The sequence below is a fragment of the Sparus aurata genome, chromosome 10, assembly GCF_900880675.1.
Source record: "Sparus aurata chromosome 10, fSpaAur1.1, whole genome shotgun sequence".
In the NCBI taxonomy this organism is placed as follows: domain Eukaryota; kingdom Metazoa; phylum Chordata; class Actinopteri; order Spariformes; family Sparidae; genus Sparus; species Sparus aurata.
The window spans coordinates 23,745,235-23,770,685 of NC_044196.1; the positions used below are offsets into that span (position 1 = coordinate 23,745,235).

The 25,451-nt window shown below is 41.1% G+C and overlaps 2 protein-coding genes across 10 annotated transcripts in view; one reads left to right on the forward strand and one right to left on the reverse strand.

Annotated features, from left to right (window-relative positions):
* The window catches only part of LOC115589642 (uncharacterized), a 17,667-nt gene extending 12,794 nt beyond the window's left edge, over nucleotides 1-4,873 (forward strand). For 2 of the 6 annotated variants that reach the window (XM_030430676.1, XM_030430677.1), the window contains one exon: nucleotides 2,057-4,873. In XM_030430676.1, coding sequence (XP_030286536.1) covers nucleotides 2,057-2,316 — 260 coding nt within the window. In that variant the 3' untranslated portion in view covers nucleotides 2,317-4,873. Of the gene's footprint in view, nucleotides 1-365 lie in introns of all 6 variants that reach the window. The other 4 variants (XR_003985565.1, XM_030430679.1, XM_030430680.1 and 1 more) reach the window with 4 other exon arrangements.
* ecsit (ECSIT signaling integrator) lies at nucleotides 4,254-25,284 on the reverse strand. 4 transcript variants are annotated; one of them, XM_030430693.1, is made up of 8 exons: nucleotides 25,150-25,284; nucleotides 24,372-24,526; nucleotides 9,049-9,454; nucleotides 8,635-8,858; nucleotides 7,367-7,424; nucleotides 6,918-7,066; nucleotides 6,258-6,363; nucleotides 4,254-6,110 (listed from the first exon to the last, which is right to left on the reverse strand). In XM_030430693.1, exons 1-8 carry the CDS (start codon nucleotides 25,253-25,255, stop codon nucleotides 5,830-5,832), a joined length of 1,485 nt encoding a protein of 494 aa, XP_030286553.1. In that variant the 5' UTR covers nucleotides 25,256-25,284; the 3' UTR covers nucleotides 4,254-5,829. The 4 variants fall into 4 exon arrangements, with proteins under 4 accessions (XP_030286553.1, XP_030286552.1, XP_030286554.1 ...); XM_030430692.1 differs by having other exon boundaries at nucleotides 24,372-24,541; nucleotides 25,150-25,277; XM_030430694.1 differs by having other exon boundaries at nucleotides 24,372-24,521; nucleotides 25,150-25,250.
* Nucleotides 25,285-25,451: the final 167 nt, after the last annotated feature.

Below are 25,451 nucleotides of genomic sequence, written 5' to 3' on the forward strand. Positions count from 1 at the left end.
TTGGTCCGGAGAAAAATACAGCAACAACCACTGGATGCATTGATCATGAAGTTCTTTTTAGTGCAACTGTGCAACCTTTGAAACAAGAAATAACGAATTGTCCTTAATTGAGCAATGTGTAAGATATGGCTAGAATTTTTGTTTAAACATTTTTTTAAAAATGAGCTATCAGTGTAACCTTATCAACTGAGTGTGAAGAAACAACTATTAACATTATGTCAAAGCCTTCTCAACTGTGTTTAAGTTGGCATACTAATGTTGTTTCTGGGCCGTCTTCATCCAAGGTGTTGGTGTGTAGTTTAGTGATAAAAGAATCTGTGAAGGCAAGGCTGGGTTGAATGATAGAGCAATCTTTATTGAAACAGATCTCAAGCCTGCATCCAAACCAGTGTGGCCGCACCCGGTGTTCCCAATATCTGGCAAAGTTCTGCCTAAGGCTTTGCCTCTGCTCTACCAGAAAGCCTCTCAAGCCTTCGATCTGGGAAATCTACAACTAATCACCTAACCTTCTCTGCCTGTGCGGGCCTTTTTAAAGTCTTTTTAATGCTCCAACCATCTGGCATGAGGGCCAAACTCAGTTTTAGTACCCTGTAGGGGCCTCGTCCACCAGCTAACATTTAACACACACACAGAGCTGATTAATGATGGACATTTAAACCCAACACCAGCCACATTCCTTAAATCACAAAAGGAGAAGCAACCTGTCACAGTTAAATCACAGCTCAGAATGTGTAGCCGTACAGACACCTCACTAACAGGCAAGCCATGGCCCGTCCTGTGTCTTAATAGAAATATTTCCTGTAATACAACAACCACAACAGGAGCTCTGATAGCCCCTGTAGCTTCAGCTGGGAGATGTAAAAGCTTAGTCTAATGAGTAAACCAAGTAGACTCAAAATATGAAGAAAGGAATTATTTTTACACCCGTTCTCCTTACTGAACAAAAAAATACAACCACACACTGTCTGAATCCTGACTACTATAATCATACATAAGAGGCCACTTGCTAACAGCAGCTCGTCAAAGATTGCTACAGCAAAGAGCATAGTGAGCAGCAGGTAATGGTAATGCTACCCCCTATAACTATGGGGGCTACCTTTGATTTCCGACTATTTCTCACAAAGTTTAATTGATAAGCAGGATCACCGACCATTGTTAAATTCTAATACAGCCTTGTTTGCTCTGCTATGACCAGTGGTTTATAATGGATAATGTTAGCTAATTTTAACAAACTTTAGATATTACGTTTCTGACTGTTAGGAGTCTGTTTGCTGACTTTATCACTCTCCACTACTTACGCTACTGCAACAATACATTTTAAAATGTCACAGATTATCGGATGACTTTTACACTAAAGTAAACCAATAAGTAAACACACTGTAACTTTTTAAAAACCTGAATTGAGAAGCCAGTTTGTGTGAACACTTAGGCACAATAATCTCTGAACGCTGTGATGTGTTCGTTTAAAGTTTATTTGCTGAACAATAGTTTTTATACACATCTAGCTGACTCAGCGCAACATTAGCATTCATATGGAGTTGTTTTGCAGTGCAGGTTCTAGCTCAGTTAAAACGTTTTAGTTACAGAAGTTACATAGACCCACTTTGATGGTCCCCAGATCCTCCAGCCTTTCTCCCAGCACCACCATCAGATCAGATTTTCCCTTTGTACATTGTATATCAAAATCTGAGGGAAATTGACATGAATTAATAGAGCACATTCATACTCCCCAGGGACTGAACCCTTTTTTCATTTTGGAAACTCTGTGAGTTTTCTCCAGCACCACCCTTCAGACCATTGTAGGGAGCTGAATATTTTATTGTCTAACAGGCAAATGGCCGGGAAATTTGCTGAGCTCACCCAAGCTCCGAAAAGGGATTTTGAGACTTTTTTTTTTCTAAGACGATATTGCCTGCCCAGTGATGCCTCAAAAAAGTGATATCTTCTTCTTAGCCTGTTTCATTTTTAGATTGTAGAAACATAAAAAAACATAGTTCTATGTAAAATAAAGCTAAATTAATCACCTGATCTCCTAAATTATCTCATCACCCCACAGACCCATCCACCCCTCAAGCCTTAGCCTCAAACAAGGTACTTGTAGGACTAGCAGTTATCAATATATTGCTTGTCCCTCCAAGACTTTCCCGTTTTTTTTTTAATTTGCCAAACCTGTCTGACTTGTTTTGCAGAAGCACACAACAGAAACAGAATAAACTGAAGATCCCGGACCAGGAGACAAAACCCTCACTTTATTTGTGTTGTTTATTTGTTGTAATTTTTCATCAATTATTCTACTGTCAAAGGAAGTCACCTTGAAAGAGAATGCTCTTTAGGGAACAATTGCCCTAAAAAGCAGCTATACCTCATTTACTACCAGGGCTGTAATGTACTTTTATGAACTCAGCATGGTCATTTTTACATTGAATCTGCCACAACTGAGATTTTGAGTTAGGCTGAAAGCATCCTGGACCTATCTCTGTAATAAACATGCAGATAAAACGTAGATGGAAATCATTTTCATGTTCTTGCTATACCTCCTAAAATTGTCAGATATTTTCCCATTTGGCCGACTTAAACCTCAACAGTGAGAGTTTCCCACAGACTTTAATTCAAACTGAACTCTCTCAAACAGCATTTAGATCATCATATACCCCAGCTCGACTTAACCATAATTTCTCCATTGGCAAAAGCTGTGACATGCTGACACCCAGCCCTATTTGTAACCTCAGCACTCATCACATAGTAATTGCCATGCACAACTTAGAGAAACAATCAAACACTTTTACTTACCTGTCATATATTTAGCAGTAAGTATATTTTGCCTTCATCAATTGTATCTCAAATTTTTGTTTTATTAGCCCTAAAATCATTTTGAACATTTTTGGAGCAAAACCAATGATTACACCTCATATTTCCACAGACTGTGCTAATGTGCTCAAGTGCTCTACCTACTGTTGGCTACAGAAGGATGAAGTCTTGTACAGTGCAGTTTGTGAAATATTGATTCAAAGTGTTTTTGCCCCAACTTGATATTTTATCTGGGAAGATGTTAAGCATCTAAATTAAAAGAATATAAAGCTTGTTGGCTTAGCTTAGTCCCTTAAAAGACTATATGTTCTTACAGTTTATTCAGAAGGTGATGTGTACCATTGACCCCTGTCTCACAACTTTCTTTGAACCATTGCTCTTTTCTGGAGCAGCTTATAGAGAGGGGTTTAATCACTATATATGTTCAACTATGAGAGCTTCTTCCATTTTGGACACCCCAATGGACACTCCAACTATTGTTTAATGGTCAGCACTGTCAAGACAGCCAATGATGCCAATATGCCGGTCAGAGTGTACCAGAGCACACATTTTCTTTACCCCTGCAAGTGGATCTACTAATCATGCTGATAACATTCTAGAGCACTAATGTAAATACTGCTGTTACCAGGCCTTTTATGTATGGTATGCTGAGGTCATGAATGGGGATAGCTAAACTGTTGTGTAACAGTCATGCTAATAGAAAAGTCATTAAGTAAGCAAATACTCCATAATGTCTGTTACACTGCAATGTCAATCTAAAGTTTGCTAACATTAGCTCTCATACTAGTTAGTACAAGACCAAATAAGACTGGGTCACCAAAACCACTAAGTGTAGGTGACTGAGCTGAGCTAAAGTGGGATTTATTGCTCATGAGTCCAGCTTTTGATTTTCTCGCTCAAAGACCAATAGTGTCATTAACTGCTTACCTTGTTCAGTGATAAGCCAATAGTGGGATATATCACTGCTTTCAAATGGAGAATTAATGTACATCATGTGTTGAACAACTCAACGAACCAATAAAATGGGTTTAAAGGTCATTCAAATGCAATGCCAGGTCTTGAAGGATGTGTTCCCGTATTTGTACCATATCAGAGCTGATCAACAGCTGATGCATTGATATGATAGTTACAAGAAATTACACATTTACATTTAACCCCTCTATTCAGCCAGCTACAAGAAAGGAAACCGTCTCTCTCACTCACCCCCCCACACACACACACACACACACACACACACACAGCACAAGGGTTTATACTAGTTGATTTATTAAATCTGACAGTTGCTGTCAGTTTTGTATAAAGTTTTTCTGCACTATTGGCAGGCTTGCGTTCAGGTCCAAGACTGTTCTAGACCCTTGTGAGTTACTGGATAATTGCATGGTTGTCTGGAACCTTTTTTTGTATAAGGTACTAGAAAAGCAATGCTGTTCTTCAAACCCTGAACCTTACATATACTCGACAACAACCTTTTTTATTGAGACATTTTTTATACAATAACTTTCTCACAATCTCCTGCAGTTCTTATCAGCTCTGCCATATAAAACATCAAACCATCTGCAATGTAAATACACAGAATACTAAAGTGTTTATGAGATGCCAAACTCTTCTTTGACTGTGCTGTTTCACAATTCTTTGAGCAACTTTATTTATTATTTATTGCATTTCCTCTTATATAATGATAATTGATAATGCATTATTCATATCTGTAGATAGTTCCATGTTAGACAAAGATTCTCATCTGTGAGTATTGAGGATCCAAAGGCTTTCCTGCATGAGTAGTAAATGGATGAACACTTGTATATCAGAGATGAACTCTGGAATGCATTCCCATGCTTTTTGTATGATTTTCAATAAGAGAGAAATACTGAAATAATCTTTAGCACAAATCTGTGGAGGTCAGTCATGCTTGGAGAAACTGCCTGCACAGCTACAACACAGTGTAAATAGCTTGAAGTGACCAAGCTATTTTATCTTCGGAGAATGTAATTCTGACTTAATGACTTGTTTACCAGTTCAAAGGGAATGTTTAAATGCCTTTTCAGTAATAAACCTTTTCTACCTTTGACTGTATTCTTTGAGATCTTTTTTATTTTTTTTACACATTAGTTATCTCATGTTAAACAAATGCTCTGGTAACATCTGCAATTAGTTGTTTGGTCTATGTCTATAAAATGTCAGTAAATGTCATTGTTTTCCATAAATGTCCTGTGTTGCCCTCGACCCAAAGAAAATCTGTTGCCTGTCATATAGGAGGAAAGAAACCAGAAACAGCTCTACTTAAAGGGTAACCATTTTTACACATTAAAGTGTGTTTACAGGTGATGGGGAGTTCTACTGTTTCTGTGAAAAAGTAGCTTCTGTGGCTCCAGAGGAAAATAAATGTGATCTGACAAATTGCCTCCAGTGATGTCACTCAGTGGCTTCATTGCATTGAGGGTAATGTAGACACCAGGTTCTAAATAATGTGAAATGAAAAGGTGGTTTCGAAGGTGATATCTCTGTTCTGCTGTATCTACAGTGTTTTAATCATTTGTTTTTTTTAACTCTCCATAATGTGTAATGTAGGTTGAATGTTGAATGCTTTTCAAAACCTGGATTCTACATTACCCACAATGCAATTAAGCCTCTAAGTGACATCACTGGAAGAAGTTTATCAGATTTCATGCAGCTTTCTTTGGAACCACAAAAGGCATTATACTACCTTTTCACATATACAGTAGAACTCTCCAACACCTGTTCACACACTTAAATGTGGAAAACTTGTGGACCCTATCCTCTGTCCTTTAAGATTGCTTACTGTCCATCGGTTGAAAGAGACTACAATGAAGAAACACATTTTTTTACTTTAATTTATTTGATTAATGAACCTTACCAACATCATATAGAGTCCTCCAGTTCTTCTTAACTGTTGTGTTAAATGAGGCAGTACCTCACACTAGGTCAGCATGGACATGGATATTTCTACACCATCTGAATACAGTATGCCATCATATTTTGGCCAGGTGGTTACCACACTGTGGTTCACTGTTTAATCCCCTGGCTTCTCCGCGGCTCGTCCTCCACTATGACCTCTGGTTCTTTAGTCTGTCTCTCCTCTCTCTTGGTATCTCTGTCTGGGCTGTGGTGGCATGACTCTCCGTCAGACGCCCCCTGCAGCTCCTTGGGCCCAGTGTCCAGGCGGAACAGAGTGGGGACCTGACCCAGGATGGGGTTGTTCTGCTGGAGGCCAGAAATCCACTGGTTGAGGGTGGTCTGGTCTCCCCGGCCGGTCATACACATGGCATAAACTGGACCCTCATCCACTGGATACAAGACATACAAGAGCTCCGTTACACTATCTTGACATTTCCTGTGCTTTTATACTCCTGAACACGATGAAAACTGACCAATAACTGATATGAACAAAGAACAATAACACTCAGTTTGACAGCTTCAGTGTAATATCTTACAGTCTTCCACACTGAAGCTCTCGTCATCCGCAAGGTCACGTTCCAAATCCAAATCTAGCTGCAGAGGATAGTCCAAACATCTTTCTGGATCATAGTGCTCCTCTACCTATGGGGGAACACACAGATACAGCAGTTTGACCATTAGTTGGACATATTATTGACACTTTATTATCAAAATTGACAAATTATCAAAATTGATAAAGCAGAAGAGATATCTACTTTACTATTGTGACATTATTCCTTCTTTTGAAAACCTGGTGCCTACATTACCCACAATGCAACTTAGTCGCTCAGTGACATCACTGGAGGAAGTTTATCAGATACTATGCAGCTTCCTCTGGAGCCACAAAAGGCTTTATACTACTAATGCAGTAGTAACTCCCAAACACCTGTTAACATACTTTAATGTGTCAAATTGGTGGAGCTACCCTTTAAGCAAGAAACCTTTCTGCATCATTCTGAGGTCTGGAAGGGTACAGTGAGCAGCCCAGACCCAAAATACTGTGGATCATCAACTCCCATGATATGAGGACAATTTTAAGTCAAGGCAGGAGTTATTTTACCAAGAAAGAAAACATCCTTTCCTCCAAATTAACTAACTTACAATGATAAGCTGTTATTCATTTAGTAATAGATAATAGTGAGAGAGGGTTTTCCCACCTTCTCTTCAGGCGGTTTGGGGTCAGCTCTGAGGAGGTAGTAGTATACGCATGTTTTCCTCAGCCACAGAGGGAAGGGGCCCTCTACAAACACTGGCCTGCTTGGGTTATGCTTGGCCAGCAGCTCCATCTGGCTGGGGCTCTGGATACCTGGTGTCAACACAGGAAGGGAAGGAAACAGAGACACTGAGAGTTAATCTGGATGTATATCTCTTTAAGAATGCAGTTTCCTGGTTTGTTACTGCTGTTTCTTTGGTTTCCTGTACAGTGAGGCCTAAAATCATCTACTGCCATCATGTACACAGAAAAGGACAACATTTTTTGTTGACTGTACTTAGTCCCAGACTTCTCAAAAGATTATTTAAGCAATCCAAGACACAACTCTTGAAATTCCAACAGCAGTGGGGATCCTGTACACCACTTTAACATATTTAATAAACAGTTTCCTACCTACTACATGTGGAAGTGTGACCTCCTCTCCACTCTCTGTAATGTCTGTACAGGGCAGCTAGAGGGTAGAGCAGATAAAAAGATATACTTTGTCAAAGACAGATTTGGTAACTGATGGCAATAAAGTTAAAAACATAATAAAACAAGTGCATTCTCATGTTTACAACAAAGCAGAGCAGTTAGTTAGTTTCGCTCTGCTTGCTCTGTTTAAAATGTGGAGATCTGAAGTAGAGCTCGATCTTCTAGGACCTGTTCTATAGGGCAGAAAACCTTAAAGAAAACCAGAAATTTGTCTTAATAACACAAACCAATAAAAATCCAGCCCTGCATGCACGTGTGTGGTTACAGACAGGGATAGTACTCCTTCAAATCTAAATACAACAAACAAAGTTACCAAACGTAAACTGACCAACTTTTTCCAGAGCATCTCATGGTCTTTCCATGCTTTGTGGAAAAATGTGAGATGTGGTTAAAAACAAAATCAGAAAAAATTCTGTTTTTAATGGCCTTTAACGGACATAATTTCCCAAAAGCCCAAGACTGTCACAGTTCACATGTCACCAGACTGAGATGAAACCTAGAGGTGAGCCGTAATGGATATATTGTGCCAAAAGGCTGAATGTTTTTTGGACAGTGAAGATTAAAAAACTTTTAAAAGATTACATGAGAGCACCACTGAAGTTTTGCATGCTCATAAATGAATCCTTGTTCAAATTTGTTAGAAATCCTGAGATGTTCAAAACTCAAAACCTCAAAAGCACTTCCTCAGAATTACTCATGAAAAGAAATCCACTGCGCCAAGTTTAGCTAACCAGGGTTCTCCCCAGACGGTGGAACAACGGCGTTGCGCCGCTATACGGCTAGGTCAGCGCCGCCATACTCAACAATGTTAGCTGCTTTATAGCGGGTGTTTGTGGGCTGCCGCGGTGCACGGTGATGAGCGTCCGACCGTCCGTCCGTCCCCCGGTTGACGGCGACGAGCCCCCGGCTGACGGCGATGATCGATCGAGCGCCCCCCCCCCCGACTGACAGTGACGAGCGTCCGCACCCCCCCCCTGACTGACGGTGCGCCGCTATACAAAGAAATTCTGGGGAGAACCCTGCTAACCATATGTTGACTCCAGCTCAGCAGCAAAAGGTTGACTTTGCGCAAAAACGATCAAAGATAAAAAAAAAAAATCTGAACATCATAAATAAAGTAAATAAGCTTATTTCCCTAAAGCTTCTCAGCGATTTCATGAAGGCAAATTCAGTGAGAACTGTTGTACCTGATAGACGGTGACCTTAGCGTCCAGGTCATTAGCGATGCGAGTCAGACTTAAGCGAGCCAAGTCCACCAGGTCTTCAGGCAGCTGCTGGGGGATGGGGAAGGGGTTTATGTGTTTGAATTTGGGGAACCAGTACATGATCCGTTGGTACTTCCGTATGGGGTGGCCCTTCTCTCCAAAGATCTGGACCAGCAGGACTTTGGTCTCCATGTTGGGCATGACACCTGAAACACAATCATTTGAACTGAACATAGACAGATGCTGCTGTATTAAGAGTAAACTTGAGAAATTTAACTGACATTTTGAGAGAAAAAATCTTGATCTGTGCTGCTCTCTGTCTGGAATAACCTTCTCTAAATTCCAAAGCATTCCAAGAATTCCATAACCAGACTGAATGCTGTAACAGCCACCCACCATAGTTCTCCATCTGCTCCAGTAACTGCACTCCACACTCCTGCTGTCGAGGATAGTGGTTGAACATTCTCTGGATGAAGTTTCTTGGCACGAACACCTCTTTGGGAAAAACATCCAGCAGCTTGTTGTAGACGACCAGGTCTCTCTCCACGCCGAACTCCGGCATCTTCTTCAGAGCAGCATAGATAAACTCCACATGGCCGCGCCGTCTCACATCCCTCTTGATGAAGATGTCCACCACTCTGTTAAATGTAGCCTTGGTTTTGACCTCTTTGGCTACCTGCTCAAACAGGTCATCATAGGTGAGCAGAGACTTGTTCCTCTTCTTGTCATCTTCCTTGATGAACTCTGCAGGTACTGGGCGACCCTTGGCACATGCTGGGCTGCCGTGGAAACTCCTCAACACCTACAAGTGACAATTTATTAGGTCTCCATGGAGCTTTAAACTTTAGAAGCAGTACATTCTGTCACCTCTTTGTTTTAGCACTCAAAAGAAGGGATTGATCACGGTTGATAATATATGATAATATAAACTGATACAGATATATGGTAATCAAGGAGACCAATAACTGAACCGATATACAGCTGCAGTAAAAATGTGTCTAAATGTTGAATAACCACTGATGGAATGTAAATTAGTTCAGGTACTGCACTTGCATAAAACTCTGAAGTATTTTACTTTACCATTTTTTGTCTCCTTTACGCCTCCACATCTCCACAAATATCGTATAACTTCAACTCGTACTTAGATTCATATAGGGCTGCAACGATTACTCGAGTAACTCGAATAATTCGATTGCAAAAAATGATCGAGGAAAAATCTCTGCCTCAAGGCTTCGTTTAATACCTATCAACTGCGTTACGTGGCCTGAGGCCTGTACTGCAAAGGGGGCTCAACATTGCCAAGCTTTGTGCTCATGATGCAGCTCAACAAAGCCCTAAGTCCCCAATCAGAGTTAAATGGTACTGTGACGGTGGTTATCAACTTAATTTGTCAAGTCCGGTTCTCTGCTTTGTGCTCTGCGCGCGTTCACATAAAAGGGGGCGTTTGACGTCATATTATTCTACTTCCGTGCGAAAATGGATCGATCCCGGGCCACATATTTTACTCAAGTTGAGCAGATTCTTATTATGCAAGGCTATGAAGAATTCAAAGAAACCATCACGGCAAATAGTAACACTGTCGCCCCCAATAGAGCGAGGGAGGGCTGCTGGCAGAAAATTGCTGACCGTGTAAATGCGTAAGTTAACAGTGATTAATATTATTATCAATATTATATTAAGCCCTTAGTGTTTTAATTTCTGAAAGCTCAACATTGTGCAACTTTTACATATAAACCATCATCCATTTAAAAAATAAATAAACTGAAGCAACAACTATCTTTTTTCATTTTTGAATGATGTCTATATTGTTTTCACATTTTACTGATCTCAGTTATAGAATGCGCGTGTGTGTTTTATTGAAAGCGAGGCTGTGTGCGCGTAGGCTATAAATGTTCAGTGTTTTCTTTTGTATCTCTGTGTCGGGATGAACAAGCAAATGTAGCTACTGTCCCTGTACAATGACAATAAAGACCTTTTTGACAGTGAAAATAGCTCAAGCCTGTAAGATTTGTGTTTGGGCGTACACTGCCCTACAATGGGTGAAACATTGATCAGTTCATTCATGGCCACATCAAAGAAATAAGTAACTTTACTCACTAGGTTGGCCCAATTAATATTTCTTATTGCATTTTATTAAGATGTGGAAGCACCATCAATTGATGGTCACAAGTCATCTGTTAACGGGATTTCTGGTTAAATTTAAAGGGAGCAATGCACAAAGGTGGAAAGCATAAATATCCTTTAAAGGAGTCATCACCTGGTTTTTTACATATCCAGTCCCTCTTGGATCGCTTTGGATCAATTCTTAAAACTTATTAGAAAAAAAAAAATTAAAAAAAATCAAACATAGAGCTTGTTCTGACCCTTTTTCATACCGCGACTTTCTCACGCGAGATTATGCGCAAGGTTTTGACCGGTCCGGATGTGCATGGTATTAATATGTAATGAGGCGCGCGTTGATTGGCCGCAGGAAGGACAGAGCCGGAATGGGGGTCGAGCCTGCATGCACACACAGACTCCAAAACATAAACAGCCCCCTGTCATGGCGCACACACTGAATGACGAACCTTACGGAATTCAGGCATTTATGTACGAGCCGGAGTCGGAAACCGAACGGGAGAGTGAAGAGGCAGAGACGGTGAAGAGACACGTTTACAGCAGGATGTCTCTGAATGGTAAATTAATTTTTTTTCCTTCTTACTTTTCACACTCGTGTTTTACATGTAAGACCTGAGTTTTAATGCTGGCGGTGACGATGTATGGCGTGAAAATGACAGAGAAATAAGCAGATTCTGCGTGCTCACTCAGAAAGTCTGGCTGAGGACGGCTGTGAGCCGATGCATATGCAAGTAGCCTCCTGTGGTAACGTCACCACAGGAGCAGAGTCAAAATCTCGTGCTTTAGGAACGCGCACTACTGTGCGCTATTCCTGTTCGGAAAAAGAGCCAAAGCGAAAAAAATAAGCCACTTTCAAACTCCAGCTTTTCAGGCAAGTTTCAACAGAGGTCCAACACCAATATGCATGATTTAACGAGAGAAATTGCGATTTCCGGGTGATGACTCCTTTAAAAAGACCTATAATGCAACTGGATGTTTCACTCATGTGAAAAGTCTGTCTAGACAATACTGTGTGCCACTGATAAAAGCCTATACATTCACTGTGCATGTGCCACCGATCACCTGCAGAAATTATTTTTGAGATTTCACCTGCACATTGATGCTGTGGATGGATTTGCGGTTGATATAGTCAGCCTCATGTTCCCCCAGGGGCCCCGTGATGGGTACATGTGTGCAGTCCACAGCACCAATGATCCTGGGGAATCCTAGTTACATAGCCTATAGGCTATATTAGATTTCATTATGCAAGCAAGTAATACTGATTATGTAGAGGGGTATTAAAGTACATTACCAGATATTTTATAGAATCCTTCCTTAACAAGCATTGTGCTCAAATGACTTGGGAACACTACAAACATATTCAGCTTCTCAGTAAGAGCAAGAACCACTTTGCGGATGGTGCAACACGCAGTGTTCTTGCTCAGATTTTCTGCATCACCAACTGAATGTAAGTAGGTTTCCGTGGCAAAAAAACGAAGGGCTACACAAACAGTTTGCCCGGCAGTGAGCGCACAGCTTCTTCGAGTGGCATTCCTGAAACTCAGCTCAATAAGTGAGCAAATGTACCGTATTCCCTCGGCTGAAAATCTATATCGCTCATAGAGAATTTCATCAGGAAATACCAGCGGATCAGCGCCATCTCGAAGAAGCCGCTCACGTCGTAGTGCTGCCCGAATTATTCTTGCTCCCAGGTCCACCGGGTTCTCAATGAATGGTGACGCCATCTCCGAATGAGTTACACAGTGAAACAGCGGCGCTTTTATAGCCGATTTTAAGCTGAAACTCTGAACATAACCTGGTCGGGACCAGGTTATGAGCTAAGCATAAGTTACCATGGTGATCTAGCCGGGTTAGAAGAGAGCCACCTTTGTAGTACAGGGAAGCCTGGCTTTAGTCTCAACCAGAGGAGGCTCGTCCATAGAGGCAGAGGAGGTTGGTCCTCCTCTATTTTTGAGAGGCAAGAGGAAGATCTTTTTTTTATTTTTAAGAAAGAGTAACTGGTTGAAATAAATCATTACCAAATCTCAGTATCATTTATAAAATATTGTATATATATTATATCATAAAAAAAAGTTTCTTCTTTGGAAGAAAATCCACTTAAAACGGTTCAACAGCGACAGCTGCAGACAGAGGAGACAGAGCAGTCTGTGAGAGGAGCAGGGAGCAGGAAGGTGAGGCTAGAGGAGGACGGAGGGCTTCTGTCCTCCGTGGGAGGGATCTCCTTCCATTCACTCAATGCGTTTAGGGTTTTTTCATGCTGATCTATGATTGGCTAAGACACGTAAAATGACGAGCTAAGGGAGGACGTCCTCCCTTACCAATCAGCAACCAGAATACAAGATTGACAGCAGGTTGGTCCAATAACAGTTCCCAAATTTCATTCTCACATTTATGGCGCTGATACAACCGTAAACAAAAAATACTTCTATGTATTTTACAGCTTTCACTGCCAGCCATGCTCGGACAAGAAATATGGAGTTTTTCAGCGATATTGGAACCGGTTTCAAAGGAAATATAAGCAAATTTCTGAAAGAAAAAAAACTGTTCGGAGAAATCAGAGAGAAGCAGTCAGAAAGATAATTCATAGTTTTAGTTTCGTTCGTCCTGCTGGAGGACATAACGTTAGCGGCACGACCGGGACACAATCGCCCAAAACACAGTTGTTTTGGGCGTTTGTGATGAGTGTGATGTCCAATGCTGTCGTGAAGTATGCACATTGACTGCTGCGGTAGTATAGTGAGTAGCGCAGTTGCCTGCCACACAGGTGACTGGGGATTGAATCCCAGAAGGGGTACACATTGGTATTTTTTTGTCTTGTATATTAACCATTTAATATGTTTTTTAAAGAAGTCTTGTAAGTCATTGTTTTATTGCTTAATTTTCATTGAATATAAGAAAGTAGCGATAAGTAGTTGACTTGTATAAAATAACTTGACGCCTTGGACTGGTTTTCCTCCTGTCCTCCCCAATTTTTTCAGTCACCAGCCGCCACTGGTCTCAACATACCTCGCTAACCCACTAAACTGGCTTCGCAGTACAACCCTCTGTACTACAAAGGTGGCTCTCTTTTAACCCGGCTATAAAAGCGGCGCTGTTTCACTGTGTAACTCATTCGGAGATGGCGTCACCATTCATTGAGAACCCGGTGGACCTGGGAGCAAGAATAATTCGGGCAGCACTACGACGTGAGCAGCTTCTTCGAGATGGCGCTGATCCGCTGGCATTTCCTGATGAAATTCTCTTTTTTTTTTTTAATATTTTTTTGGCCTTTTTGATAGTACAACTGAAGATATGACAGGAAACAGGGAGAGAGAGAGGGGGAGTGACACTCAGCAAAGGGACCCAGAACGGGAGTCGAACCCGGGTCCGCTGCAGAGCCTCGGCACATGGGACACGCGCTCTACCAACTGAGCTAAACGGTGCCCCTCGGGAAGATGTTTTAACCCTCTGGACTCTATGCTGACCATCTGTGTCCACCTCACTTCCTTTTTGTTGATCATTTTAGCTGTGTTAATGCATATGGAATGATATTTCCCAAGGATCTGGATTTTTGGCTGATCTTTTAATTTTCAAAACCTGCTCTTTAAATATGTCAATATCATACTGTGTATCTACAATTGTACCTTATGGCTCTATCGTGGACACTTTTGGCCAATTGAAACCCATGAAAACTACATTTCTTAATTCCTTGTGATTTACAGTATAAAATCATATAATTTAGGTAAAATGGCTTTCATTCTAAACTCAACACTTGAACATTTTAGTTTTTAATGTTTTCTACCAGATAATGTCATTTGTCCATTTTTGGGCAAGGGAGCAATTTCAGTTAATATTCTTAGTTTCCACTAGGGGCGTATGATGGCTTCCTGCACTCCAATGGAGCAAATGAATGACACAATTTTGACATAGGTGTGATCCTAAGGATGTCAGGTAATGGTGTGTGTTTGTGCATGAAAAAAAAATGTGCCTGCAAATATGTATTAGCAAGATAAAGTGACATAAATTATAGTGCATCATACCTCCAAGTTTCAGTGAATTTCTCTTGGTACAGGTTATTGAGCTTTGAGTTTCCAAGGCAAACCTGGCTGTGATGCACAGGTTGAAAACACCTGTAGCTTTGATCTTTTCATAAAAAAATGCCACACACAACTACACAATAGCCCTTACATACTCAAATAGCTGCTCTCCTAAAAAAAGGATCACAGGTCATCTTGACCTCTGGCTTCTGGGGAAACAAAAACAAAGTCTGACACTGTTTATAAATCTGTCCTGGAGTTTATGCAGGTGCAGTCAGTACTAATGCTATAAGTGAGCCTATCAGCTCCCAGATCCTTCTTTATCTGGCAAGATGGCGAGAAGGTCATATGCCCTGACTGAAGCACTTGAGTATGTGATGGGCTCAGAGAGTGAAGATGGGGAGAAATCCTCTGCGTTTGAGGAGGAGAAATCTTCTACCCAAGATGAGGACACGTCCTCTCCTGAAGATGATGGGACACCTTCCTCAGAGGATGACAGCAACACCACTGATGACGACTTCCAGCCAGTGCCTGATTCCTCTTCCTCAGGGGAAGAGGTCGGTACAGACACAGCGATGGAGGCCAATCAGCTGATGGCAGAGACAGAGGAGCTGGTGGGTGAGTGGATGTCTTGTCATGGGAAAATGATGTGGTTTCCCGCTGCTGAAGAGACCCTGCACCACAATCCAGTATCCACTGGTTTCACCCCAGGGCCCACCATGTATGCAGTTGCCCACATCAGCAACATGAGGTCTGCCTTTGACCTGTTTATAACAGAGGAGATCATTCAGCTGCTGTGCACCAACACAAACCTGCATGGGAGGCGAAGGTGTGAGGATTGGAAGGATGTGGATGAAGTGGAGATGAGAGTCTACATTGGGATTCTGATTCTGGCTGGCGTCTACCGCTCAAGACATGAAGCAACACGTGGCATGTGGGATGCCAAGACAGGACGGGCCATGTTTTGTGCTACGATGCCCCTCTACGGCTTCACTCAGATCTGCGCTAACATCTGCTTTGATGACAGGCTCTCCCACCCAGGACGCTTCAGGAATGATAAACACGCTGCATTTCGCATCCTGTGGGAAAAGTGGGTTGCTTTCCTCCCCCTCTTATTCAATCCAGGGGTTGATGTGTGTGTGTTGACGAGCAGCTTGTTGCATTCATAGGTCATTGTGGACTTCGACCAGTGGCGTGCACAGACCTTTTGAAAGGCAGGGGCGAAAAGCAAAAAAGGGGCACATACAGCACGTTCTCGCGATTGAAGAGGGCACATTAGCGCGCGTTTTGGCTCCCAAGAGGGCGCTTCAGCGCGCGTTTTGGCTCCCAAGATGGCACTTTAGTGTGCATTTTTCAACAATTTCAACAGAGGGTTAAACAGGGGGGGGGGGGCTGCCAACTGAATGAATGAATGAGTGACGTCATCATAATTTTTTCTGCTACTGTACCCTAGCGCATCGAACACTACTAGGCTGCTTACTGGCTCCCGAAAGCTACACGCAAATACAGCTGTTAGCAACTAATGTTGTTGCTGCTGCAGCTATTACTGTTATCCAAATTAAATTAAAGGAAGCAAAGATTGTTTAACCTATGATTACGCATTATGTTGCTTTCTTTCCACAGCAAATACATTATTTCCTCTTAACGGATGGTTCAGAGAAATGCCATCTAGTTAAGTTAAATATTTTCACGATCATTTTAGTTATGAAACTTTAGTAACCTCACATGATTTTCAAGGTGTGCGTACACACAAGCAGGATTTCACACATATAAAACGTGACTGGAATTAATAAACAAGCCGTAAATGCACAGTGAGAGTGTTATGAATAAAATCAGGTCTTACCTTGATTTACATGGCACCAAACGTTTGAAATAGGCACAGTAACGTTACTTGTGAAAAAAATCCAATATTCCTTTCTGTTTTACTCGTCCATGGTTGTCACTCGCCATTGTTGTTTGACTATTCGTTTGAATATGCTGAAGCGGCTTCCTGGTGAGGGAGTCTCCTCCACAAATATTTTTTTTTTAATGTTTTTTCCCACACATCCCCACAACTCTATTTACACCCCATATAATTTATAGATATTACCGTATATATATATATATATATATATAAAAAAAAAAAAAAAAATATATATATATATATATATATATATATATATATATATATATATATATATATATTTCAAACATTTAGGTTTACAGTGATGTTACAGCCCCGGCAGCACCCCCCTTCCCGTGTTATTTGCTCACTTATTGAGCTGAGTTTCAGGAATGCCACTCGAAGAAGCTGTGCGCTCACTGTCGGGCAAACTGTTTGTGTAGCCCTTCGTTTTTTTGCCACGGAACCTACTTACATTCAGTTGGTGATGCAGAAAATCTGAGCAAGAACACACTGACAAAATGATGGGGCAGCTTGGCTACATACCACTTTGAATGATGTTTTTGTATTTGGCTCTACCTTGCTGCCATGTCCGCATGCTGCTTCCACATCTTAATAAAATGCAATATGAAATATTAGTTAGGCCATCCTAGTATTTATTTGTCACAGATAATGAGTACACAAGTTAATTATTTCTTTGATGTGGCCATGAATAAACTGATGAACTGATCAATGTTTCACCCGTTGTAGGGCAGTGTACGCCCAAACACAAATCTTACAGGCTTGAGCTATTTTCACTGTCAAAAAGGTCTTTATTGTCATTGTACAGGGACAGTAGCTACATTTGCTTGTTCATCCCGACACAGTGAAACACTGAATATTTATAGCCTACGCACACTCAGCCTCGCTTTCAATAAAACACACACGCGCTAGTGATGGGAACGAGACCGCATATGTCGAGTTCTAGTCAAGACCTAGTCTTTAAAGGGTCAAGACCGAGTCGAGACCGAGTCCATAGGTTTTTAAATGCAGCCGAGACCGAGTCAAGACCGAGTCTTTTAGGTGGCAAGACCAAGTCGAGACCGAGTCTTTAAGGAGTCGAGACCGCATCGAGACCGATCAAAAAGAGCAGATTTTTTTTTCTTTGCTAGTTCACTGTTCGACCCACTCCAGAAGAATAACGTTAACTGCTGTGTGCAGTGTGTGCGTGTGTGACGTTTGGGCAAACATTGTATCAATATCTTTCAAAATCGTCCTTTGATGGTGGTATGATATGGTTATAATAAACGGATATATTCATGTATGTTCAAAATGTATCTGAAATTAAACAAATAAAATTCCAAATCTGAAAAGTTTATTGTAAAACAACTGTCACAGTGGCATGACATATGACATTCAAATCAAACAGCATTTTTGTAGCAACATAAATAGCACCAAATAAATTACTAAAATTCAAATAGTCTGCTGACCTGCAATAGGTTTTATCTTTTTCTTTGGTGGCATTTTTGCATTCTCCTTTTCCTGCTTACTCGAGAAAAAACTGGATCTCGTTGGAAGCGCGATGTATGCACAGATGAAGTTTGGGCAAAATGGCGGCTGTCATTCAATGTAGTTTTCATCACCACCACCGGATTATGTTTTATTTATTTCATTACAGCACGTCCCCTAAACGTTAAAACGTAATCGACACGAATGAGCAAAAGAACAATGAACAATTTGGGGTCGAGGGGGGGGGGGGGGATGATAAATGACACTTAAATATTAAATCTGTGTCTATAATACCCACACCCTGACAATTAAATGTGACATCTGTCTTGATTCGTTTAATTAAAATATAATATTTATAATAGAAGCCTACTGCAACTGTACTTTTGTTTTTACCATTAAATGTTATTTTATACATTATCATATTTTATAATGTTCTGTCATGGACTACATCACTCATCGCGTATCAGGAGTAATCAACGTTTATAATCATCAGAGAACATTACAGACATTGTTTTTAGTTGCTCTACGTTTCCAGAGAATTCACAGTGAAGCTGGAGATGTTTGTGGCATTTTCATCCCGGATTTTTGTGAGGAGGGAATTAAATGCCTGTCCCAAACAAACGCCTGGTCTGTTAAGTGATTGAGACAAATTCACGCCCGGATATTATTTGGTATTTTATGGTAGATCCCACCTCATCAGCACGAGCTGAACAATAAATCTAACATAGCAAGAGAGGCGGGACTTAAGGCAGAACAGCCAATCATCAGCCGGTCAGTCCCAAAGCCGGTGTCATGTTTGAAGCAGCAACAGGAGAGGGAGGGGGAGAGGAAGCAGCTGCAGCGTGCGCAGACACCGAGAGGCCGGAAAAAGTGACTCCTGCTGCCGCAGTAAGGCGTTTGTGCAAAACTGCAGAAAAAGTGTGGGTGTTGAACCCTCTCACCGGGAAAAGTGTGGGTGTTAAAACACACACATCCCCCCCACAGGTGCGACGCCCCTGGTTGAAAGGAAATCAGCGGTGACAGGCTAGTTGTTTTGGTAGCGGCTAAATTAGCATGTCGCGATACATTTTGTACAGGGGATCACGTCTGCGCCGAGTAGATGCGCAGAGGATTAAATAGCGCTTGTCCGGCCTGCTAACAACAAGGTTCCTTTTGCCAGTTACTGTGATTAAACACGAGTTGTTTAATGTTCACAATGTATCGTTTTTCATGGGAAAAATGAGGTGCGTCCCCGGGACGCATGGATAGTGAATTTAGTGCGTCCTTTCAGATTTTGGTCTCGGTCTCGGTCTAAAATTACGAGTCCCCCTCCTTCCAATGAAGGGCGAGACCGAGTCAAGACTAGGGGTGGGAATTGATAAGTTTTTATCAATATCAATGCCATTGTCGATTCTGCCTATCAATTCAATTCCTTATCAATTCTCATATTGATTCCTGAGTAGGTCATTGAGCTGCAAAAAGGAGTTCTACACAGTCTTCTGCACCAAAAACAACCATTTTATTTTTTCCCCAAATTATGTCTGCACAAGACTGTGAACATGAACTCATTCAACTCAAACATACAACAAAAAACTGTGCATGCTGCTTGCAGTTGCAAGGCCACAGTGCGCTAATGCAGGATATTTAATGTCAACGTTGTCAATGGAGGTCCCAGTGGAGCTTGTTTGACCAGCAGCAACGCAGGCGCCCTAACACGATATTACAGCATTATTAATAATATATTTAATTTATATAGCGCCTTTTAGGGTACCCAGGGACACTTAACAAAGTGAAACAAACAAAACAAAGAACAAATTGAGCGCCTGTCAGTCCGCACGGAGGGAATAGCACCGTCCTTATAAACAGATTTGAGTCTGGAGGTCCCGTCCAACATCGCAGCTGCCGGGGGGGAGCACAGCAGCAGAGGAGAGTGATAAAGGAGCCAGGTGTATAACCCCGAGGTAGTGGTGTTCCGCTTCTCAATTCGTAGTTTTGCTACGAATTGAGAAGCGGCGATTTTTTAGTAGCGTCCTCTCGCATCCAGGTTGATTGCACTGATTACACACAGCAGAATAGATCGCTTCTTCTTCTCCATGATGCTGCCTCGCGGTTTAAGGTCTGAGTCGTCAGGGAGTGTGATGCAAATGTACCGCGACGCAAAATTTCCTGGTGCAGGCAGGGAAATGAGTGAATCGTTAAGAAGAATTGATAACGCCGGAGGCTACAATTCCGATGGAATTGGTCAGTCGGAACCGGTTCTGGGTCGGAACCGGTTCTCGATTCCCACCCCTAGTCAAGACCGAGTATTTTTGCTTTGGAGACCGAGACGAGACCGAGTAAGCAAAAACTGGTCTCGAGACCGGTCTCGAGTCCAAGACCGGACTCGAGTACTACAACACTAACACGCGCATTCTATTGGCGGCGACAGTGTTACTTTTTGCCGTGATGGTTTCTTTGAATTCTTCATAGCCTTGCATAATAAGAATCTGCTCATCTTGAGTAAAATATGTGGCCCGGGATCGATCCATTTTCGCACGGAAGTAGAATAATATTACGTAAAACGCCCCCTTTTATGTGAACGCGCGCAGAGCACAAAGCAGAGAACCGGACTTGACAAATTATTGATAACCACCATCGCAGTACCATTTAACTCTGATTGGGGACTTAGGGCTTTGTTGAGCTGCATCATGAGCACAAAGCCTGGCTATGTTGAGCCCCCTTCGCAGTACGGGCCTCAGGTGTTTGGAATAGTTGGAATAAATACCTGTATGTTATTTTCAGGAATAAAAGCCTATGGCTTGGTCTATTTAACAGGCCTGTCATTTTCGTTACGCGTTATTTGGTATTATTGTTTAATAATGCAAAATTATTTTTTATTAGATTCATCGATGGGATAATTGGTAGAATACTCGATTTTAAAAATATTCGATAGCTGCAGCCCTAGATATATATATATTCCATACATATATTCCAGATTCATATTATTCAGTGTTGATAGGCTAATAATTGTGAGCATAACCAGATAACCACTAAGAGTGTTGCGGGGGGATACTAAATGAGACCACAGAGTGGTGACTACAGATAGAGGAAGTCGCATCATAACCATTGTAGCACATTTTTAAATAAATTAATTTCATTGGCAGTAGAGATGCACCGATCGATCGGCAACCGATCGCAATCGGCCGATAATGCCCCTATCGGTTTCGATCGGAGTTCTCAAAATAGATCAAATCAGGCCGATCAGATGACGTTGAAGTATAAAGACAGTGCATTAACTGCATGCAGGGAGGGAATTTCATGGCCGCCGTTGCCCCGCACTTTGGCCTTGATGCCCCGTGAAAAAAAAACTCATCATACGGCCACAGTGGCCTCTGTGTCCCTGGCCCGGTCAGCGTAGCGAGCTTGCCTTTAATTACAGCCACCTGAGTGCACAGTAGTCACTCACAGTAACTTCAGTGAGTCCGCGGTTCGCACAGGTGGAGTCTCATCATCACGATGCTCTCACGTGAAAGCCTCTCAAACAGCAGCAGCGTCTCAAAACAGAAGTACGAAACTTACAGCACAGGTGCGAAAGCGAGCGCAGCCGGTTTTGACATGATACGTAACTGACTTATGTGGTAGGATTTAGTCCGGTAAAGTTGGAAATATATTCACAGATTCGAACTTCCCGGATAATTAACTCACAAGTGAAACCTTGTTAAAGCACAAACGACGGCTCTTTTCTACCGTAGTAAGGTAGACAACGAGCTACAACCGTATGTTAATCAAAACGAGCTTCTGGACGTTAACTCTGGTCTGTATGGTCAGCCGGCTGTGAGACGAGGGCGCAGGGACCGTCTACAAAGTGCAACACCGAAAAGAGAAACTACAAAAAATTCAATAACTTCACTATTATTCAGAGTGTAGTGTCACCAAAATCACTCCACACATCAGTGGTCTCCTGCAGGTTATTCTACAATTTTTTGTTTGGAAAAAATGTGCTTTGCCATAATTTCGGGGAATTTCTATTGGGAGAAATATTCAATAACACTAATATTCAGTGTGGTGTCACAAAACCCACCTCACCCTAACCCTACTTAACAAAAACTACTTTCTAATGTAACTTGATTTTGGTATAAAAAAAATGTTTTAATACACAATCCATGTCTTATTATAAATTAGGATGTTATGGTATCAGTCTGAAAGGTAAATCAACACATTTTACCCAGTGGCCTTTGTGCCCTGTCATGTGGCCTTGGTGCCCCTGAAAAAAAAACTGAAGGCCAAATGGACTTGCCCCTAAAATGACAAAATTCCCACCGTGACTGCATGCATTCCCACTAGTAAGCTACAGTTACTCTATGTAAGCTGAGTCCAAGTTGTCTCTAAGAGAGTCTCTAGAGTGTGAAGTATTGCACATTGCCTCAGCCTGCAATAAAACGGTGGTCAATTCATGATACTTTCTCATCTCCTAATTTTTATACTTAATAATACAATGTCAATGTTGTGTAAGAAGAATCATTCATTAAATATATGAAAGTTATACAAGACAATAATATAGAAGAATTTATGGATTTGACGCTGTGATCGGTGATCGGCAATATCGGGATCGGCAGATACTGCTTTCCGTGATCGGTGATCGCCCCCAAAAATCCTGATCGGTGCATCTCTAATTGGCAGTTGGACACAAAAAACACAGATAATCATAAAAATATTGGCCCGATTAATGGGTCTATCCCTATTCAAACTCACCGCTATTAATGTGCTTACTGTGAACTCTGGTGTTGAGTTTCAAATGACAACAGTGAAGTGGGAGCACGATTGACTGCACTATAAGGTGCTATATTAAAAGTGCGTAAGACTGTGTGCAAAAATACAACTCTAAAAACACACTTATATCAACCAACAGAATAACAATGTAAAAAAATAGAAATACACACATTTATATAATGTATCTATTTTTATGAACTTGAATAGCTTTAAAACGTATTTGAAATTGCTTTCAAATTTCAGAATGCTTGTTACATCGTATTCTTGGAGGCTTGGACTTTCGTGTGTTCTCAGATACCAGGACACATGGGTTCTAATTGCAAGAACATTTTCAAACCTGTCTTGCTTTTTTATTTCATGCTTGCTCATATGAGTGCTGCCTTGACTTAAAACGGGTGATGTAACCCTATATTAAACAATTTCCAAACAAAATTGGTGCAAGGTCCAATATTGTTTTCAATTTAGTCCTCATCCGAATCCTGTTTTTTTTTTCGTTTCTATGCAGATTAAACTGTTTTAATTGTACTTTAATTGAACTTCCCCGCAATCAACCGTTGAATGACTGCAATCCGCATTTCATTTACTCCAACTCCAAAATCATAATTCATACTTAATTCAGACAAAAACAAATGGATATTGTTCACATAGTCTACTCATTATGAATCTCTGAACATTTGTTTTGCAAATATCGTATAGAGAGAGAGCCTCGCTCACAGAACAGATTGTTGCTCCACATTCAATGGACCAGAACTGAATGAGGTACAATGTTATTACTCTTACAGTGCAGATTATACATGCAATAATCTGCAGAGGGCCCTAAACTTGAACTCTTTGCTGCAGTTAATGGCCCTTATTTCAGATCTTGTTTTATTTGATTGTAAATCTATCCTGCAATTTCACTCGTTAATTACTCTTACATTTATTGATTTCATTCTATTTTATACTTCATTGTTTTCAGTACAATCTTTAATATTTCTGTATTCTAACAGTTTTTTCAATGGTTGTTCAACGTAAAAAAATGGATTTTGTAAGCCCTCTGAAATATAAACTCCTCAACTGTTTTGGTGTCCGATGAAATGTGCTTATTAGCATCATCTATACTCTCAGAGAAATAAACAATATTTGGTTTGTTCTGAATGGCAATTTTCTAAACAAATTTCAAAATAAAGACGCTGTTTTTATTTAACCTCAAACATGAATCTGCAACAGTGTGGCTGATTGGAGGTGTTTTAATAGTTTTTGGGCAACAGTAACGCTCGATGGCACAGATAATACTTGTTTGTAGGATCAGTTCACCCTTACTGTGGTTCTGCACATTGGATTGGATGAAAATGATAAAAATAATAGCTGGAATTTCATTGTGTGGCTTGGTCAGTGGGTTGAATGTTTCTGGAAATTAAGGCTCTTCAACCTTCACTTATCAGCGTTAATAAAGGACCAACATTTTAGGCAGAGCCTAGATATTATGTGTGGAGACTAAAGCTTACCTGGTGCTGGGTGTTATGTAGCAAATTGGGCTGACCAGAGGAGGCTGGCTTGAGCAGAGCGCCATACTGGGCTGCAGACCTAGCAGACCAGCTCACCAGACACTGCAGCTGGAGCAGGCAGCGGGCACACTTCATGGTAGAGTCATCACACTGACCTTCGGGAAACAGAACTGCAGTGAAATAATGAAGATGACATGCAAGATGAAGATGAAGAAATGTCAATGAGAAGTGAAAGATCTTCATTGGCTCTTTGTTTCACAACTGAATAAACTGAACAACTTGACCTTATAGGACAACACAAATTATATTGTTTTACTTTGTTTATACCTGCGACCTTTCTGGCTCCAAACAGTGCTCTGGGACCTTATTTTCTTTTGAGAACAGCTTGTTTATTCGCTGTAAAAAAATTTTACACATTTTTGAGTTTGTATTAAACCTTATTAATACTGTAAATATTCAAATTCTCAGTTTGAATTTCTTCTACAAAAGTACAGAGTGTCGTCCTAAGTTAAAATGTTTGATGATGTGTGTAAGCCGACGTGAAGGGTGGTTCCGCTTTATTCATTGACGTTCTTCAGTGAACTTCTGCTGCGAATACACATTTTCCAAAAGGTACGAAAACATTCAAATGACACATTTTTCAATAAGGTTTCGCACATAACGGGGGTCTATCAGGACAAAGCGTCAGACACATTATTATCAAGAAGTGATATTCTGTAATACATAACTCATGTACGTATATGACACTCATAGCTATATATGCTTTTTCAATACCCACCATTTACTCTGAACGCATGAAGAAATAAGTCTCCTTCAGAGATCACTCTCCGTGGACGCCTCCATGTTGAAACGCCGGCTGAACAACATCCTGGTTCCACACACATTAGCCTCCCCCCAACAACAACTTACATGGGGATTTTTTCCCCCCGCAACCCCTTGATTTGTCCAGTAAATACACGTTTTAATTATTCAATTATTTAATATATTACTCTACAATTAACCCTGCCGTAAACGTATTTGATGCCTGTTTTTGCCGTAGATATAAAGTGGGTTAGTAAGGGGGGGCACAACGCAAAGAGG

Coding starts and splice junctions, on each gene's coding strand:
- ecsit (XM_030430692.1), bottom strand. CDS start 25,255: ATGTGTGTGGAACCAGGATGTTGTTCAGCCGGCGTTTCAACATGGAGG. Junction 24,542..25,149: donor TCATGCGTTCAGAGTAAATG/GTGGGTATTGAA, acceptor ATTTCACTGCAG/TTCTGTTTCCCGAAGGTCAG. Junction 7,425..8,634: donor CTAAGGTCACCGTCTATCAG/GTACAACAGTTC, acceptor TCTACCCTCTAG/CTGCCCTGTACAGACATTAC.